This window comes from Mesocricetus auratus, unplaced genomic scaffold, assembly GCF_017639785.1.
Source record: "Mesocricetus auratus isolate SY011 unplaced genomic scaffold, BCM_Maur_2.0 Super-Scaffold_100018, whole genome shotgun sequence".
NCBI lineage: Eukaryota > Metazoa > Chordata > Mammalia > Rodentia > Cricetidae > Mesocricetus > Mesocricetus auratus.
The window spans coordinates 9610265-9630000 of record NW_024429199.1 but is presented as its reverse complement, the minus strand read 5'-3'; the positions used below and the strand labels follow the sequence as shown (position 1 = coordinate 9630000).

The 19736-nt window shown below is 42.3% G+C and overlaps 1 protein-coding gene across 1 annotated transcript in view; it reads left to right on the top strand.

The window, feature by feature from the left end:
• Ros1 (ROS proto-oncogene 1, receptor tyrosine kinase) overlaps positions 1–19736 on the top strand; it is a 114659-nt gene that overhangs the window by 6667 nt on the left and 88256 nt on the right. The window contains exons 2-5 of the mRNA XM_040728281.1: positions 4052–4096; positions 10648–10707; positions 11917–11943; positions 17227–17287. Coding sequence (XP_040584215.1) covers positions 4052–4096; positions 10648–10707; positions 11917–11943; positions 17227–17287 — 193 coding nt within the window. The remainder of the gene's footprint in view (positions 1–4051; positions 4097–10647; positions 10708–11916; positions 11944–17226; positions 17288–19736) is intronic.

Here is a 19736-nt window from a genome sequence, read left to right as displayed (position 1 = left end):
ACTGCCACCCAAGTGCTCGAATGAAGGGCATGCCCCACCACACCCAGCTTAGATATTTTATGTTTATATCTGTGTATTAAGAGTGTGCTTGGTGCTCTGGGACAGCAGAAGAGGGCATCAGATCCCCTGGAACTGGAGTTACAGATGGTTGTGAGTCATCATGTGGGTGCTGGGAATTGAACCCAGGTCCTCTGCAAGAACAATAAGTGTGCCAAGCCACTGACACATCTTTCCAGGACTTTAAAATTCTTAAAAGTTTAAATTTATGTGCTTATATTTTGGCAGTATTGTAGCTGAACCTAGAACCCTGGGTATGACAGGCTAGTGCTGAATCTCTGAGCCACGTCCCATCTTTAATTTTTAAATTAATATGTAAAAATATAAAAAAGTATACCATACAAGTGCATTGTTTGAATCTTCTCAGAATGTCATGAGTTGAGTCTTCTTTTGTTTTCTCCTTCTTTTTTTGTGGAAGGGTTAGTTTATTTATTTGTTTTTGAGTCATGGTGTCATTCTCTGGCCTGGAATTTGAAGCAATTCCCCTCTCTTAGATACCCGAATGTTGGGGTTACAGCTATGAAGCAGCGTAACTGGCTTCTGGATTAAGATTATTCTTCATATATGTGAAATGTGAAATACTAAGTCAAGCATTTCTCTTAAGGAGCAAATGCATGCTAAAATGAGCTAAAGTGCGGGCCATTCTTCTTGGTTCCATTTGTGAGGGAGGAAGTTAAGAATTCGATTAGTTCCAGCTCAGATGCCAGGATAGACAAGGCTTGGGCCAAGGAGTGGGCGTTGGGTTCAGAGGGTCTGTGATGTGGGTTTGCATGTTAGAGGAAGATAACTAACTGACTGGAGCTTTGCAGGGACTGCTGAAGGCCCAAAGTGCAGAGAACACTTTTGTGTGTCCCAAAGATCACAACTTCCCTGAAACCAGAACCCAAGCAGCTACTAAATGTCTGTGGTCCTCGGCTATAAAACAGGATTAGTAATAGTGCCTGTTTTGTAGCGCTGTTGACAGTTCACTGAGGTGTAACATAAGACGGCTATAAAAGTGTCTGGGATGTAAGGATGGCTCTAGAGATGTGAGCTGTGGTGATTGTGAGGGGTTGGTGCGTGAATGGATGTAGGGAAAGTGCTGACATAGCTCACTCCATCAGAAAACCACAGACCTGACAAACGCTGCCTTGCCCAGGGTCACCTGGGAGGCAGTCCCTGCAGCTGGTTCAGTTTCCTCTCGAGACATGCATGCCAGGGATTCATGCCTGCTGCAGTATGACTTTGTAGCTATCAATGATCTCCTGTTACAGTGCTTAACCTGGACACAAACTCAGCATCTTCTTTGCCTGTGTGAGCTAATAAACTTTGAAGGGATGAGAAAATGATCAATTCCGAAAACAGTTACCTGTCATCCAATTATACATGATTAGGATTTACTCATCCTTTAGGAACCAAAACTTCATTTTGAACAAGTTCATGGAAGCAAATTCCTATTCGACATTTGGAAGCTTGGTATGGTGGCCCACACCTATAGTCCCAGCACTTTGGAGGTGGAGGCAAGAGACCAGGAGAATAAGGTTTGACAACTTGTGAGTTCAAGACCAGCCTGAGACTTTACCACAAAACAAACAAAGCAAAACAAAAACAAAACAAAACAAAACAAAAAAAACCCAAAGACAAAACAGGGCTGGTAAGTGGTTAAGAGACACTTGCTGCCAAACCTGATAACCCGAGCTTGACACCCCCACCCCAGGACCCACATGGTGGAAGGAGAACTCTGACTCCTTATCTTCTGATGTCCATTCATGCCACGGCATGAGCACCCCACTACTCCACCAAATAATAGACAAACATAACGGAAGAAACCAAAATGCCAGGCAGTGGTGGCATTCATACGTACAGAGATACACCTGATCAATGCATATCATGTTGGTTGTATTCATGTGTTTTCCGGGCTGACCTTTTGGCACTGGATGACCAATGATGTACTCTTCCCTGGGGAAGACTATTTCTTTCCACTGTCAGCATTGCTTGTTTGCCTATAGCCATTGGTTTTGGATTGAGGCCTCGCAAGCTTTCTTCTTTAGCAAACTCTTCAGGGGAGGGTCTAGGTAGATAACCAGGAGGTGAGACAGTCTGATAGAAGGGTCTATCTAGGCCAGCCTAGGGTACGTGGAGAAAGACTAGACCAGACCAAAGGAAGTCAAACCAAATCATGGCGTTTCTAATCAGGACCAGTCAGTACTAGAATTGCACATTAGGTTGCCTTTGTCGATGGCTTTAATCAGTCAGTAGAGCAGCACATAAATGAAAAGTAACTCATATTCATGAGATACCACTTACCTGAGCATTATGGGTCCAGTATTGTCATTCTTTATTATCCTTCTGTAAATGAAGGACTCCTTTCAAACAATGCCCAGAAAGATGAGCAATTTCTTTTATTTTTCTTAAAACTCTACCACCATCATCAACAAAACAAGCAAATAAAAAATCCAATCCCTAACTTCAACCAACCAACCAACCAACCAACCACAGAAAACTTTCTTAAGTGCTTGCTTAGCATACAAGAGGTTCTGGATCTGATTCCCAACACTGGAAAATAAAACAGAACGAAAAGAAAAACAAACCAACTAAACCCAATCATATCTGACCCATTATACTCTTGTGTTATCCTAGGTTACATAGCAAGTTGGAGGACTATACTGTGCTGCAGGAGACCCTGTTTCCAAAGCCAGCAAGATAAAACAAGATGAAACAAAAACATTAAGAAAGTATTTGTAGCCCTGTAGTTGGTGGCGCACACCTTTCATCCCCACACTCGGGAGGCAGAGGCTGGCAGATCTGTGTGAGGTCAAGGCCAGCCTAGTCTACAGCGTTAGTTCCAGGACAGTCAAGGCTACACAGAGAAACCCTGTCTTGAAAAACAAAAGAAGAAAGTATTTATTTAAAGTTATTTGTATCTGTGTGAATGTCTCTGTGCAGGTGTCTGAATGTGGGTGCAGGTATCTGTGGAGGCCAGATGAAGGAAGGAGATAGATCCCCCGAGGATGGAATTTCAGGTGGTAGTGAGAAGTCTGATGGGGTGCTGGGAACTAAAATCAGGTCCCCTGGATAGGTGGCACTCCTAGCCAAAGAGCCACAACAAAGGCCTATGTTTTCAATTTTTCCTTTGTTTTTTAATCTTATTTTTTTTATGTGGGTGAGTGTTCTGCCTGCGTGTCTCTGTACGTGTTCACTCCCTGTGCCTGCAGAGACCAGGAGAGGGCGTCAGATTCCCAGGAACTGGAGTCACATGGCTGTGAGCCCCCATGTGGATACTCAGAGTCGAACCCCATGACTTCTGGAAAAGCCAATGCTCTTACTGGGGAGCCATTTCTCTAGCCTAGTGGTTCTCAACCTTCCTAACGCAGCGACCCTTTAATACAATACCTCACGTTGTAGTGAACCCCAACTATACGATTATTTTTGTTGCTACTTTATAACTGTAGTTTTGCTACTGTTATGAATTGTAATGTAAATATCTGATATGCAGAATAGTCTTGTTCAATCCCTGAAAGAGGTCACGACCCACAGGTTGAGAAACACCACTAACTCTATAAATGTTATCTGAAAAATTTCAAATATGTGAGAACTAAACAGAGAATTTATATTTTAGTAAATATGACATTCCAAATTTGTATGTTTCCCTATAGTTACTGAGTAATTGGAAAGAAAACTGAAAATAATTCCTTTCTAATTTAGGAGACCTTTGTTTGAATTAGTGGCCTAATCTGCAGGTTCATCTAATTAGCCATGAGGTTCCATCATCTTTCCACAGCCACACTCTGACTCCGACCGTTGCAGATGCTGCAGAATTCCTAGGCATGACATAATAATTTGTATCAGCCTTTTGTCCCGCTTCCTGATGGATTAAATGACTTGGAAATACTTGGCAGGTTACTCTACAATTAGTAAACACAGAGAAGAACTCAGTTCCAGGAACTTAAGTAAAAAGGTGTGGAGGTACGCTGGTGGGGTGTTGATGATGTTTAATGTTCCTTCTTCCTTTCAGGGCAGACAGCTTGACACTGGCACACCATACAATCTGAGTGAGGCGGTGAGTAAATTACTTATATTGTCAAGGACTTTGCAGTTTGTGTTGATTCTCATTATCTATCTATCTATCTATCTATCTATCTATCTATCTATCTATCTGGTTTTTCAAGACAGAATTTCTCTGTGTAGCTTAGGAGCCTGTCCTGTAACTAGCTCTTGTAGACCAGGCTGGTCTCAAAATCACAGAGATCTGCCTGCCTCTGCCTCCTGAGGGATGGAATTAAAAGTGTTTGCCACCACCTCCCAACTTTGTGTTGATTTTTAAAAAGAGAAATGCTGGTCTGTTTTATTACAAGTTATTCCTAAATAAAACCTTATTTAGGTTTCTATTGCTGTGAAGAGACACCATGACCATGTCAACTCCTGTATTTTTAATATATGTATATGTATATACATATATACATATATATATATATATTTTTTTTTTTTTTGGGTTTTCGAGACAGGGTTTCTCTGTATTGTTTTGGAGGCTGTCCTGGAACTGGCTCTGTAGACCAGGTTGGCCTCGAACTCACAGAGATCAGCCTGCCTCTGCCTCCCAAGTGCTGCGATTAAAGGTGTGTGCCGCCACTGCCTGGCCTATTTTTAATAATTTTTATTTTTAATAACTCTTTTATTTTTAAAATTTATTTATTATTTATTGTATGAGTGATCTGTATATATATATATATATATATATGCATACCAGAGAGGGTATCATATCCTATTATAGATGGTTGTGAGCTGCCGTGTGGCTGCTGGGACTCGAACTTAGGGCCTCTGGAACAGCAGCCAGTGCTCTTAACCTCTGAGCCATCTCTCCAGTCCCCCTATCACATCAACTCTTACAAAGGAAAGAATTTAATTGAGACTAGCTTATACTTTCAGAGGTTTAGTCCACCCCTTATCATCATGGCGGGAGGGATGTAGGCAAACATGGTGCTGGAGAAGAAGATGAGAGTTCTACATCTTACTCCACAGGCAACAGAAGCAATTGTGTGCCTCACTGAGCATAGCTTGAGCAAAGGAGATCTCAAAGCCTGCCCCCACAGTGACAAACTTCCTCCTTCAAGACTACACCTCCTTGACCAAAGCCATACCTCCTAACAGTGCTACTACCTATGGGGGGTAGTTTCTTTCCAATACTACAGCTGATGAGGTTGACAGCTGGGGCCTATGTTTGAAGGACCACAACTTTTGAAACACATACATAAAACTATGAATACAAAACACAGTAGTGTTGTTATGGTGGGACATTTAAGAGGACACACAACCTCAAAGATCACCTTATTTGTATGCAAGGTCTTTAGATTGAAAGAGGAAGTGTTTTCTAGAACAAAGATTCTTAAACTTTCCCCCACTTGAGGCCCTTTATCCTCTGGGGAGCTTTCACACTGTTCACGTGCCTATGGGATGATGACATAAGTCTGAGTTGGTGATAGCCACTAATTTGACCACCTGAGTTAAATTCCCCAAAAGCTAACTCCTGTATGTGGGTGCTCAGAACTGAATCCCTGTCTTCAGCAAGAGCAACACTCTCAACCACTGTACCGTTTCTCTAGCCCTTTAGCTAAATATTTGGTACTGCATCTTTAACATTTTCCAGAGTTGACAGATATTACTTTGTAATTGTTTATGCTAAATCAGTTCTTTGCATAAATATATAATATAAAATGATAGAAATATATTTATGAACATTTCAGAAATGATTAAAAATTCTCTCCTAAGCCCAAGTCAAAATTCAAAGACCAAATTTAGAGAAATTGAGTTTGTTTTTTGACGAGTACATGTGTGTATATAATGTATGTGATTATTCTCTCTTCCCTTTTTCATCTCCTTCTCATCTCTATTAAATTCGACTTTGTTCCAACAACCTCTTTTCTAGATTCATGACTTTTGGTTTGATTCTGTGACCCTTTTAGTGTAAATAAAGCCATCCATATGACTATCGGATTGGAACTATCCATTAGAGACTGTTGTAGTCTTGGATTGAGAAAAAAACTGAAGGCAATGACTGCCCTCTCCATGAATCTCACTAGCAAACAATTCAGCAGTGAGAGATAGGGTCCCCTGAGCCCCCTCTATCCACATCTGACTGTTAGTGAGCCCATTCTTGTACAAACTGACTACAGGGATCTTTAACTTTTTTGAGTTCATGATTCCAATGGCTCTGTGTGTTACTCAGACGAAGGGTGTTTTGAAGACATCTTCCTTTTCTTCCGGCTCTTACATTCCTTCCACCAGTGTTCTACAGTGTTGCCTGAGCCTTAGAGGGGATGGTATAAAAGTCTTGTTCAGGACTGAGCACTCTTTGTCAAGTGTTCTTAGCCTATCAGGCAGACATGAATCTCCATATTCACTGTTGCCTGGAAAAAGAGGCTTCTGTGTTTAAGACTGAGAGTCACTTTTGCCTGTAGATATAAACACAAATATTTATAAGGCTGTCTGAAATTATGTCAGTTTAGCTAACCAACAATATTCAGTTCCCCTGTAAGGCCTGTCATCTTTCCCACCATGGTTTTGACCAGGTTTACAATTATAGACTCCTCTGGAGTGAGCCTTAAATCCAATTAGAAAGCATTTGGTTACCTCCATAACAGTAATTCCATTATTGCACAAGTGGTCAAACATCAACTTTTAAAATTAAGAATTTTAGCTGGGTTTTGGTGGCACACGCCTTTAATCCCAGCACTCGGGAGGCAGAGGCAGGCAGATCTCTGTGAGTTTGAGGCCAGCCTGGTCTACAAGAGCTAGTTCCAGGACAGCCTCCAAAACAATACAGAGAAACCGTGTCTTGAAAAACAAAACAAAACAAAAACAACAACAAAAGAATTTTAACATGATATAATTCAAAGATATATCAATTTGCTACTTCTATGTTAGAATATTATTTTAGTTATTTTCTATTACTGTGATAAGATACCACAACCAAAGCAAGTTATAGAAGAAAGAGTTTATTTTGGACTTGCAATTTCAGTGGGCTAGAATTCATGACCACCACACTGGGGAGAATGTCAGCAGGCAGGTGTGGCACCAGGTCAATACCTGAGAGCTCACATCTCAAGGCACAATCACAAGGCAGACAGAGCTAACCTTCTCCTATAAGGCCACACTTTCTAATCCCTCCCAAACAGTTCCACCAACTGGGGACCAAGTGTTTAAGTATATGCACCTGTGAGGGCCTTTCCCTTCCTTCCTTCCTTCCTTCCTTCCTTCCTTCCTTCCTTCCTTCCTTCCTTCCTTCCTTCCTTTCTTTCTCTCTTATATCCTGACTACAGTTTCCTCCTCTCCTCCCATTGCCTCCCCTCCCCTCCCTTTTGCCCCCACTGCCCCAATCCACTCCTCTGTTTCTGTTCAGAGAGGGGCAGGCCTCCCATGTGCATCAACAATGCACGGCATATCAAGTTGCAGTAAGACTAAACACCTCCCCTTGCATTAGGTAATCCAGGTTGAGGACTAGTTTCCCAAGAGCCAGCCAAAGCATTAGCCAAAGTTCCTGCTCCTATTGTTAGGAGTCCCATAAGTAGACTGAGCTACATAACTGTCACATATATGTAGAGGACCTAGGTCACTCCATGCAGGCTCCCTGGTTGTTGGTTCATACTCTGTGAGTTCTTATGAGCCAGGTTAGTTGTTTCTGTAGGTTTTCTTGTGATGTCTTTGACCCCTATGCCTTCTCCAATACTTCCTCCCTCTCTTCAGCAGGATTTCCTTAGCTTTGCCTGATATTTGGCTGTGGGTCACTGCATCAGTTACTGGGTGAAGGTTCTCTGATGACAACTGGGGTAGTCACCAGTCTGATCACAGGAGATGCCCAGTTCAGGCTATGTGTCTGCTATTGTTAGGAGTCTTAGTTGGGGTCATCGTTGTAGATTTCAGGGAGTTCTCCTTGTACCAGGTTTCTACCTGATCTTGAAATGCTCCCCTACTCATCTTTTTCAGTATTCTCCTCCTCCATCCATCCTCGTTCAATCCTTCATGTTCCCATTCCCACCCACACCCAGTTCACGCAGAAGATTGCTTCTATTTCCCCTTCCTGGGGAGACTTTCTTTTTTGGCTTTTCAAGACAGGATTTCTCTGTGTAATTTTCGCTATCCTAGAACTCTCTGTAGACCAGGCTGGTCTCAAACTCACAGAAATTGGCTTGCTTCTGCCTTCTGAGTTGCTGTGACTAAAGGCATGTGCCACCACCGCCTGACTAGCCCCTTTCATTCAGACAGGAATGATTATAGAAAATAATAAAAGCTACTTTAAAAAATTAAATTATTATGTTTCTATGGGAACAGATAATATTGCATATATAGCTTAAATAAGAACACTGCGATTCTTACTATAATAGCTTCATATGTGAGCTGAGTTGTGCCAGGGGGATATTCACTGATGTCATGTAATGTGTCCACACACATTATAAAGTGGACAAGTCATGTTCTTAGAACTGAGGCTACAATGAAATCACAAAGTGCCACATAGGTAGATGCTTCTAGAATCACCTCAGATTCATTACACATATGATTCTGAATTAATTTTTTTGAGCATTTAGAAGACTTTTACTCCTGCCAATTTTTTCAAGACTACCCCACCTCCCATTTAAGGGAGATTATGGCCCATAGTTTAAGAAGCTATGCTCAAGCTGGAAGGTGGTGACACATCTCTTTAGTCCCAGCACAAGGAGAGGCAGACAGTTCTCTGACTTTGAGGTCAGCCTGGTCTACTGAGTGAGTTCCAGGACAGCCAGGGCTACACAGAGAAACCCTATCTTGGAAAAACCAACAAAATAAAACCATAAAGGAAGAAAAAAAAACAAAAAAAAGCTATAATCTGGCAAGAGACATAGATTCGCAGATAAAGGCACTTGCCATAAACTCACGACCTGTGTTTGGCTCCTAGGACCCATAGGGAAGAAAGAAAGAATTGACTCCCACAAGCAGGCCTCTGGCTTCTACATCTGTTTCACACACATATGCACGTACACACACACACACACACACACACACACACACACACACACACACACACACACACACACAATGAGATCTGGTGCCCTCTTCTGGCCTGAAGGCATACATGCAGGCAGAACATTGTATAATAAACAAACAAACAAATACATTGTTTTAAAAGTTAAAAAAATGAAACTATTTTCGAAGGAATGGAAGGTGAAAGCATAAACCAGATAGGAGTGAGCTGCGCGTCAAATGTTACAATAACTTGCCCAGGAAATGAGAGTGCTGAATGCCATACTTGGCAATTTGGTGCGGATGTACAAGATAATGGAGAGGTGAGTTGAAAGTAAAAGAATGATGTGGCCAGGCAGTGATGGCATACACTTTTAATCCCAGCACCTGGGAGGCAGAAGAGGTGAATCTTTATGAGTTTGAGGCCAGCCTGGTCTACAAAGTGAGTTCCAGGATAGTCAAGGCTACACAGAGAAACCATGCCTTGAAAAACAAAACAAAAGCAAGCAAACAAATGAATGATGTGACCAGGTGTTTTGTTTCTAAGACAGGGTCTAACTGTGTAGTCCTGGCTGGCCCGGAATGTGATAGCTGGCCTCCAGGTCATAACGGCCTGCCTACCTCTGCCTCCTGAGTGCTGGGATTAAAGACCTATTCCACCATGCCACGTTTGATTTTAAAAAAGAACTCTCCAAGAGGCAACTGAGAGGGGTCTTCCATGGGTATTTGGCAAGTATCAGAATGCTGAGAGTGTGAATAGGGAGCCAGAGAGAACTTGGCTAATGACCAGGACTTGAGACTGCCCTGTTCATGGGATGAGGGTGAGGAGTTAGAGAAAGAAAGTGTACTTGGGCTGCCGGCTTAGGCCACTCGAGTGCACACATGGGAGAATGTGCAGGGCCACATGCTCAATCTGTAGTTACTCAGGTGTGGATGTCTAATTTGGGAGCACATGTCTGAGTGGAGCTTGTTAGGCAGTCAGGTACGGGCTTGGGTTTATCAGCGTGTGGTCTGGGAAGGAGAGGTCAAGATCATTACAGACACAGATGAAGCAGAAGCCATCTGTTCAGCAGGAGGCCAGGACGGCAGTGGAAGGGCATTTGAGGGAAGCTTTAGGGTAAAAGCAGCCAGAACGTAAGTGTTTAAAAAATGCCATTCTTGGTAGTTTGGTATCAATGTACAAGGCAATGGAAAAAGATGAGTTGAACCTACTACTCTTGGCATTCTGTCTGGTTGTAATCCCTGGTTGTGAGTCTTTCTGGTTGTCTGAGGACAGCCGGATACCCATGACATGCTTGCTGTCTTGCTGTCCTGGACTTTACTGGCTGACATCTACCAAGCAGACAGGGTATTGGGTGTTCTTGGGGTGTCATCCTGCCCAAGGGTTAACTTCACTTTGCAGTCCTGCCAGCTTGCAGCAAGCCACACACAGTGCCTTGGTCTGTCTGTAGATATGCAGCTCTGATTAGAAGCCCCACTTGGATCTTCCAGGGGCCTTATCTTTGTCAATAGATCTATATTCTAAAATACAAGGTGGAAACTTTTTGTTGCTATTCCCGTTCATGTGATAAAGAAAGTCACATTTCTTCATTCACATCTAAGTCTTATTATCTCTTGCAGTGCATCCAAGGATGCCAGTTTTGGAACTCCGAAGACCAGGAAACATGTGCTTTAAAGTGTGTAAGTATTAATTATGGTTACATATTTTTGAGACAAGGCCTAGTATAGTCTAGAGTGGCCTCAAACTCATATGTGGCTAAGGATGACCTTAAATTTCTGACCTTCCTGCTCTACCTGGAGTGCTGGGATTATGGTCATGTACCATCACATCAGTTTATGTGGTACTGGGGTTTGAACCCAGGCTAACAATCTATCAACTGAACCACAGCCCGCCTCCCTAATGCCTTTTGAAGTTAATGAGCTAAATCATGACAATGAAATTTATTTGAGGATGCTAAAGTTGGTTTTGGTAACCTGTAACTATGATCTGGCCACTCCAGAGCAGATGCAGGAGTGACTTAGCATTTGAACCCAGCTTGGGATACAAAATCATGAGTCACATTAAAAAACTAATTCTTCACATATGCATTTTCATAATTTTTCTTGCCTTGTAGACCTCAATTATTGAAGTTATTTATGCCCACTCCAACTTGTGGCTGTGTGAATTATAGACTCAGATTTTGAAAGAGGAGGAGTGCTTTGTCACACCATTACAAATTGCAAGTTAATTGTTTGTCTTGTTTAGTATTTTTATCATTAATGCCACTATGTAAGTTCTTCCAGGGCATGAAACACTTTGACCTTTCTAGACCACGTCTCCTCCACTGACCAGGGTAGGGCACAAAGCAGGTACTAATTCTTGCTGAGTGTGTGAGTGGGGATATCATTTGTTGCCAGGCAACCATACAGGAAGCCACCAATGTGGGCAGAGGAAATTGCTGGCCTTTGCTAGCTAGAACTCCTAGTTGTTTTTCATATCAGTTTGTCTCCCTTTAGCTTCAGTGAAATTCCCTAGCCTGGCTCATTACAAGCTACCTCCCAGTTCATTGCGATTTCTAAGTGGATAACCCGCTTAATTGTTTTCCTAATGATGCACATATCATAATTTTTAAAGCTATTTTCACAATGGCTTACCTGGACTCAACTCTTTATTTAGTTTGAGGTAGGGTCTCCATATGCTCTTGAGTTTGAGACCTTCCTATATCAGCTTTTGAGTGCTGGGATTACAGTCATGTGCCACCAAGCCCTCATGAGACGTTGTTTGTCTTATTGTTGATTATCAGTGGTGGAAACAATTTCAGTTGGAGGAAATGCGCAGTTGAATCACTGAAATTATCTGTCATGTTCAGGATATTAAACAGCTTTCCTTTCCTTTTGTTTTCTATGCAGAATGACACTTACGCCACCCTTTGTGAGGTGAGTTCCCAATCACTTACAGAAAAGACATAATCAAACCCAAGTGTGAATTCTCAGACTTCAAAAGGCTATCAAAGGAAGATGAAGAAATTCTCAGTCATAAATCCGGGTCTAATCCCATTTTGGCACAGACATTTGCTGTGTTGATGTGTCTATGTGTATATGTAAGTCATTATTACTATGTATGTACATGCACACAAGTTCACATACATACATAAACAACTGTCTTTCAGTGTCCAAGGGGGACTACTTTCAGGGATTCCCAAAATTAACACATTCTTGTATATTCAAATCCCTCATTAAAAATGCAGCAGTATATACATACAACTTTTGTATATCTTCACATCCTTCCTCCTTCATCCATATTTCACTTTTAATAGTTAATACAGTGTACATGTCATGGAAATAGCTCACTTCCCCTCCCCTCCTCCTTTTTGAGACAGTATCTCATGTATACTAGACTGAATTCGAACATTCTCTGTAGCTAAGGATAACTTTGAAGTCCTGCTCTTCCTGCCTCTGCTGCCAAGTGCTGTTACAGTCCTGAGCCACCATGTTCAGTTTAAATAGCCTTTATGATACCTTGTCTATGAAAAAAATGACAAAACAAGTATACGTACACATTCAGTTAAGAGGCAATTACAAATATTCTTGCTTCTCGGCTGTCTGAATGTGCAAAATCTGCAGAAATGTATAACCCAAATACAAGGGCAAACTGTAACTTTAGTCTAGAAGATTCTAGACTAGTCTAGGAGGCTGAGTCTGGTAGGGAGGAAAGAAGAGAGGGATGCATTCTGTGATATCTCTGCTGAGAGCCCTTCCTTCTCTTTCCTTCCTTCCTTCTCTTTCCTTCCTTCCTTCCTTCTCTTTCCTTCCTTCCTTCCTTCTCTTTCCTTCCTTCCTTCCTTCTCTTTCCTTCCTTCCTTCCTTCCTTCCTTCCTTCCTTCCTTCCTTCCTTCCTTCTCTTTCCTTCCTTCCTTCTCTTTCCTTCCTTCCTTCCGTCCTTCTTCTCTCTTTACTTATTTATTTTGCATTTGTATTGCATAGGTGGATGTGTTCATGCACATACACCTACCACGTGGGTTTTGGGGATGGAACTCTGCTTGTCGGCTTGGCCACAATCTCCTTAAGTCAGTAATCTCGCTGGCCTGTGATTGCATTTTCTTTCTCCAAATGTGGAGTGCTCTCCCGTGCATATTTACATCTCATTACATGAGACCTCTTAGGCCAGGTGTGGTATAGTCAGTCCATCTGCATTCCAAACAGGTAGGAGGCAGAGGCAGGGGAATCACATGTTTGAGGTCAGTCTGGTCTACAGAGATCCAAAAATAAAATCCGAACAGAAAAAATCAACCCCTCCAAAAAAAAAAAAAAAAAAAAAGAAAACCTTTTATCCCTTTTATTCACCAAAATCCTTTGTCAACACTCTGAATCACATTTCCTGCTGCTTACTTGTGAAGAAGTATTATTATCTTTCAGTTTTAAAGCCTGGTTATGGGATGGCAAGATGGCTCAGTGAGTAAAGGAGCCTGCTGCCAAACCTGATGATTTGAGTTTGATACCAGGCAGCTATCTGGTAAAAGGAGAAAAAATGACTCCTGAAGCTGTTCTCTGATCTTCATCCTTGGGCCATGGGATGAGCTTCCTCCCCCAGCAAACAAACAAACAAACAATGAAGCTTAGTTATGCTCTGTTTAGATGCCTTGAAACCAGAGCTCAAAGTATGTACTTGGCCTGGTCATCCATGAATAAAGCATAAAGATTCCCTTTAACAGGAAGCAAAACTGTGCATTGGGGCATCAAATACTTAATAGTCTGTGGCTACGCTGCATTGCAGGGATTTTCTCTACCAGTGAGTGGGGTTTGATTGACATGAAACAGTGAGATATTTGCCCTAACGGTGAACAATTGAGGATCTCCCCTGATGATATGGAACAATTAAATTCCCTCAGAACTCTATTGTATGATTAAAGCAAAAATTATTCTTAAATAATAGCCTTAAAAGGACTGTGCCAGTTGGGGAAAAAGGAGTCTCGAGTGTCAATCATTGTGCTGCCCAGTGGTTTGTGCTTATAAAGGTGATTCTTTCTCTCCATGAGAGTTTTAACTCTGTTATCCATAACTTTCGGAAATCAAGAACTTTCATCATGGATGTTTCCACCCATGGGTGGATGCCTGGGAGCTCTGTACTCGGTAGTCTTTGGAAGAAGATCTTAGAATCGATAGTTCATACAATCAGAACCTAGAAAATGATGATGCCAAGTGAGCTGCAACATTCCCAATCATTTCAGACATTAACTGATCTGTGTCAACATCTTAGTGCTTTGATGAGGGCAAATGCAGACTCTTATTTCCGGAAGCCCTTTTGTGGATTCTTATTACCATTTGAAAACAATGGCTGCTGTATCAGCCTGACAGACTCACTGCTCTCTGACCTGACTCCCTTTCCCCGTGCTCTCTGTGCCAGACACAGTGGCTTCAACTCTTCTACAACCGTAGGCCGCACTTCCTGTGTCTAGTTGTCTATCTTCCTTATGAACATTCTCAGATGCCCTGCTCCTTCTAATTGCTCAAGTTGAGAGTCGCCTCTGTACTGTTCCAGCTGATCCCACTGAAGGATGTCTCCTGGTCATGCCACACTAAAGGTGTCTACTCATCATGCTCCACACGAAAGGTGTCTACTTGTCATGCCCCACACTACAGGATGTCTCCGAGTCATGACCCACAACTTTGATCCTTTTGTCACCACACTCAGCCACACATTTTTCATTATCTGGGGTGTTTGTTTGAAATTCGTTGCTCATTTATTTTGTATCCTCTTCTAAGACAATGTCCCGTTCCTCAAAGGTAGGGGAATTTACTTACCTTGTTTGCTGCCATGTTCTTTGTAAAATTTTTTTAATTTAAATTAAAAACAATCTTATTTTATATACCAACCCCAGTTCCCTCTCCCTCCTGTCCTCCTCCTCCTCCCTCCACCATCTCCCCACTCCACCCCCTCATCCATTCCTCAGAGAGGGTAAGGTCTTCCTTGGGGGAATCATCAAAGTCTGTCACATCATTTGGGGCAGGACCTAGGCTCTCTCCCCTGTATCTAGGCTGAGAGAGTATCCCTCCATGGGGAATGGGCTCCCAAAGTCCATTTGTGCACTAGGGATAAATACTGGTTCCACTGCCAGAGACGCCATAGACTACCCAGGCCTGTAACTGTCACTCACATGCATGGGGCCTGGTTTGGTCTTATGCTGGTTCCCCAGATGTCAGTCTGGAGTCTGAGAGCTCCTACTTGTTAAGGTCAGCTGCTTCTGTGGGTTTCCCCAGCATGGTCTTGTCCCCTTTGCTCATCACTCCTCCTTCTCTACAATGCTGCCATATTCTTATAGCCCAGAACAATACTTGGGGCAGAAAAGAGATTCAATAAATATTCTTGAGTGGATGAACAGTCTTTTAGGAAAGAATGTTGCGATTCATATGAATGTCTGAGGGTGTTTCTTTCTTGTGTTAAGAAAATTAGGAAAGATGCAGGCAGCCCATGAACCAGTCGGGGAAGCCAAGAGACAATTACGATGGTCCCAGTACTGTAGGAAAATGGTAGTGAGGATAGGGATAGACTCAAAGATGACAGATGGATAAAGCCTCTGGGCAGAGGAGTGCTGGCAGCCAGGTATCCTAGAATAACTAGTATAAGTGTTCCATCTAGAAGCTTTGGGTTCAGTTTGTGTGAACTGCATGTTCTCTCCAGGCTTGGGAAATGCAGCATGCCCTCGTTTAAAGTCTGACGTTGCCTTGTCTTCTTGAGTGGGGCAGCATAGCTGACAGCATTGTCTTCACATGAGATAGTGTTTAAACTCTCAGATTGACTGAAAATTTATTCTGTGTTTCCCCTGAAAAAAAGAATCCAGGAAAAACAGGGCCACAATTTCCTTTTTCCCCCCCTCTTCAGAATGGCCTGTATTTCCAAGTAATACACATTTCTAAACAAAGTCTCTTGCTTCTTGGAAGAGAAACCTTCACTTTATGTAATGCTTTGGTTGCCTCTTTTCCGCAGTGGGTAGACGGGCTAAATGAGCTTTCCTCAAACTTGCAAAGAGGATATGACAAGTACCTGAACCTTTAAGTTAAACAACCCCAAGCCCAAACCATGGTATTTGAATTAATCCTTAACTAAGCAAACTCAGGCTTATCGGGCTCTATTTCCTCTCAGTGCACAGCTCAAACATCTCAAAGTTAATATTTGTATGTTACAGCTCTGTTTTTCCCCTCTGGAGCAGATGCTTTGTGCCATGGTTCCTACTGCCATCCTGAGATTGACAGCAGGCTGTTCCTGGTACTGCAATGATAAACTCAAGGACACCAGGGAGGTTGAGCACAGCCTGGCAGGAGTTTTACGATGTGTGCTTTCCCTCCGTGGTTTTCCTTTCTCTGTAGCTAAGGAGATGCACCTGTGAAGAGCTGCAGGCAGCTTGGGTTTCAGTCCTCAAATATGTACTCTGTTTTTTGCTTTAAGGAGATAAGGTGTCTCTCACGATTAGGCTGTTGTAGATCTTGAACGTCAGCAGTGGTATGAAGATATTAATTAGAATGTTTGGCAATTGCAGACGTTGTAGCCAGTTTTTAATTCTAAGGAAAGCAGGGAAAACACAACAGACAATCAAATGTGTTTGTCTTGGGCCGGAACTTTGGGTTTCCAGCTCCTCAAAATTTTGACCATGATGGAAAAAACAAAGTTGAACTATTAAGCTCAGTGTTTTTTCCAATTATAGAACGACAGGGCCATGGAATGAATTCAGTAAATCGAGAGTCACCTTCAGCAAAATGAAACAGAAGAAGTTGGAATATGTAAAGACAACTTGCAGGGTTTCTTCATGGCATGAGGAAAATGTTCTAAAATCACATTGTGTTGATGATGACACGGTTTTGGAAATCACTGAAACCCACCAGAACTACTGTGAGCTTTAAATGCTGTACTCTTTCTTGACCTCTGGTTTTTGAGACAGGTTCTTTGTTTTTCTCCTTGTTTTTCCAGACAGGGTTTCTCTGTGTATAGCCCTGACTGCTCTGGAACTCGCTTTGTACGCTGGGCTGGGGGGAGACAGGTTCAGGCTGCCCCAAACTTTTTGAGACGCTAAGGATGGCCTTGAATTCCTGCCTCTACGTGGAGAGGGCTAGGATGACAAGCATCTGCCACCATGCCCCACTTATGAAGCTAGATAAGACTTTCAGGTTCCAGATTGTAGTTGAAGCTTATTTGCAAAAACAGCTCATGCCTCTTGTCTTCCACAGAGAGAGTCCTGTGAGGTGGGCTGCAGCACTGCAGAGGGTACCTATGAAGAGGAAGTGCTGGGTAAGAGAGCACTGATGACGTCATGAAGTAATCTCTGCCACCTGGGGATGAATGACACGATAAGGGAACACCTCTCGCAACACCTACACTCCTGTCTGTATCTCAATAGCACTGAAAATATTTGTAGATGAGATTAGTGTTGCTCCCGTCTGTAATCCTAGGACCCAGGAAACTGAGGTAGGAGGATTGCGGTGAGTTCAAGGCCAGCCTTGCCTGCAGAGTGACATCCTGTCTCAAAAAACCCCAAAAACTACCTCTGCTAACATTTGTATATTAAAAAACAAAAACAAACAAACAGAAAAAACCCTCTGTAATTTCAAACACTAAGGCCATGCTGATGAAGAGCCACTAGACTCTTGTAAATAAAAATACAGGTAATGTGAAACATGATTGACATTTCGTCTTCAAGGATATATATATATATATATTGTGTATTGATTACCAGTGATGTCTGAAGGGCTGGCACTTTGGGAAGTCAGCCTGGATGTTAGTGACTGTCTCCAGCAGGCTCCTCAGAGTCTCCTCTGAGGGATTGTGGCAGACTGAGTTTCCTGGCTCCTCTATAAGCTGTCATTCTTGTCTCAGAGGCTGGTTCCTTACTCCCAGTGGCTGTTGGAAATCGAGAGGCAAGTGTTTGCTGTCTCAATATGCTCTTCACTTTAGTGTCTCATAAACAAAAGAAACGGAAAACAATACTCTGCATTTCTGTAAAGGGGTAGAGGCATGACTTTTTTTCAACTCCATGTTGAAAGTTATCTATAGATAAAAATCTGTATTTGTGGTTCCAGGTGATGCCCAGCAGCACCCCAAGATGCCACCGAAGCACTGTAGGGCATCATTATACCCTCAGGGGGAGTACAGGCCAGTTTCAGTCCTCAGGGATACAGGGATAGTGAAAAGCTGTTGGATGCTACTGGATCTGCTGCTCAAGTGTGGTTCATGGTATAGCAGCAGACCCTACTACACTTCCCCCCGACTTCATTGTTAATAAGCCTGATATTTTTGGTGATTTCTAGTGTAACAAAAAACTTTCATAAAAAACTCAGTGGGAGACAGGAAGTGACTATGGCAATACTTGATCAGATTACACACTGGGGACAGTGATAAAGCATTCAAGGAACACATGATTACAATTAGCATATAGTGTAATTTTAAGGTAAGATTGAAAGAAATATATAATTTGGTCCTTTATGTGCTATTTAAAAATTTTAAATTAGCCGGGCGTTGGTGGCACATGCCTTTAATCCCAGCACTTGGGAGGCAGAGGCAGGAGGATCTCTGTGAGTTTGAGGCCAGCCTGATCTACAGAGTGAGTTCCAGGACAGCCTCCAAAACAATACAGAGAAAACCTGTCTCGAAAAACCAAAAGAAAAATTTAAAATTGCATTTATTTTAATTTTAAAAGATCTATTTTTTGAAAAAAAAACAAAAAACAAAAAAAAAAAGAAAAAAGAAAAAAGGTTTTCTTTAGCTGGGCTGTGGTGGCACACACCTTTACTCCCAGCACACACAGGGCTCACATGATGGAGGATTGCATACATGAACCTGGTCAGGGGCTATTTATAAGGAACGTGGGCATGGTCTTCCTTCCTTCCTTCCTTCCTTCCTTCCTTCCTTCCTTCCTTCCTTCCTTTCTTTCTTCCCTTCTTCCCTCCTTCATCCCTCCCTCCCTCTCTCTTTCTTCCTTTCTTTCTTTTTTGGTTTTCTGAGACAGGGTTTCTCTGTGTAACAGCTCTGGCTGTCTTGGAACGAGATCTGGCCTGGAACTCATGGAATCTACCTGCCTCTGCCTCCTGAGTGCTAGGATTAAAGGCATGCAATACCAGGCCTGGTGAGCTTTATTATTTTTAATTATGTGTGTATGTTGAGTCTGTGTGTGTGCATTTGTGTATGTGAGTAAAGGTGCCTATGGAGGCCAGAGCTTTCCTGGAGGTAGAGTTACACCCATTGTGAGCCACTACACAAGGGTGCTGGGATTGCAACTCAGGTCCTCTCTAAGATTATCAAGTCCTCTTAATCACTGAGCCATCTCTTCACTCTCTACAAAGCATGTGCACACACACACACACACACACACACACACACACACACACACACACACACACATTCGCGCCCGTGTGATTGAGTTCTGTGGCCGGAACCAGAAATGACAATAGCTTTAAGCTTTCTGTATTTTGGAAAGGAATTTTAATTAGTCTATATTCAGCATCTATACTGACGAAAATTGTCTCACTAGTCACCTCCAGGAGAGAGTGAAGCTCTTAGGCTTGGATTTGATAATTTTAAACTCATTACCAATCTATCAATCACTCTTTATAAATCAGTATGGTGCTTTTCCAATAAGTGAAATTTTAAGTCTTAATTCATCATTATTGTAGAAAACTAAAAGGACTAAGGTAACATAATGTTATTTTAGTAGCATATATGCTGCAGAAATCTATCTCTGACT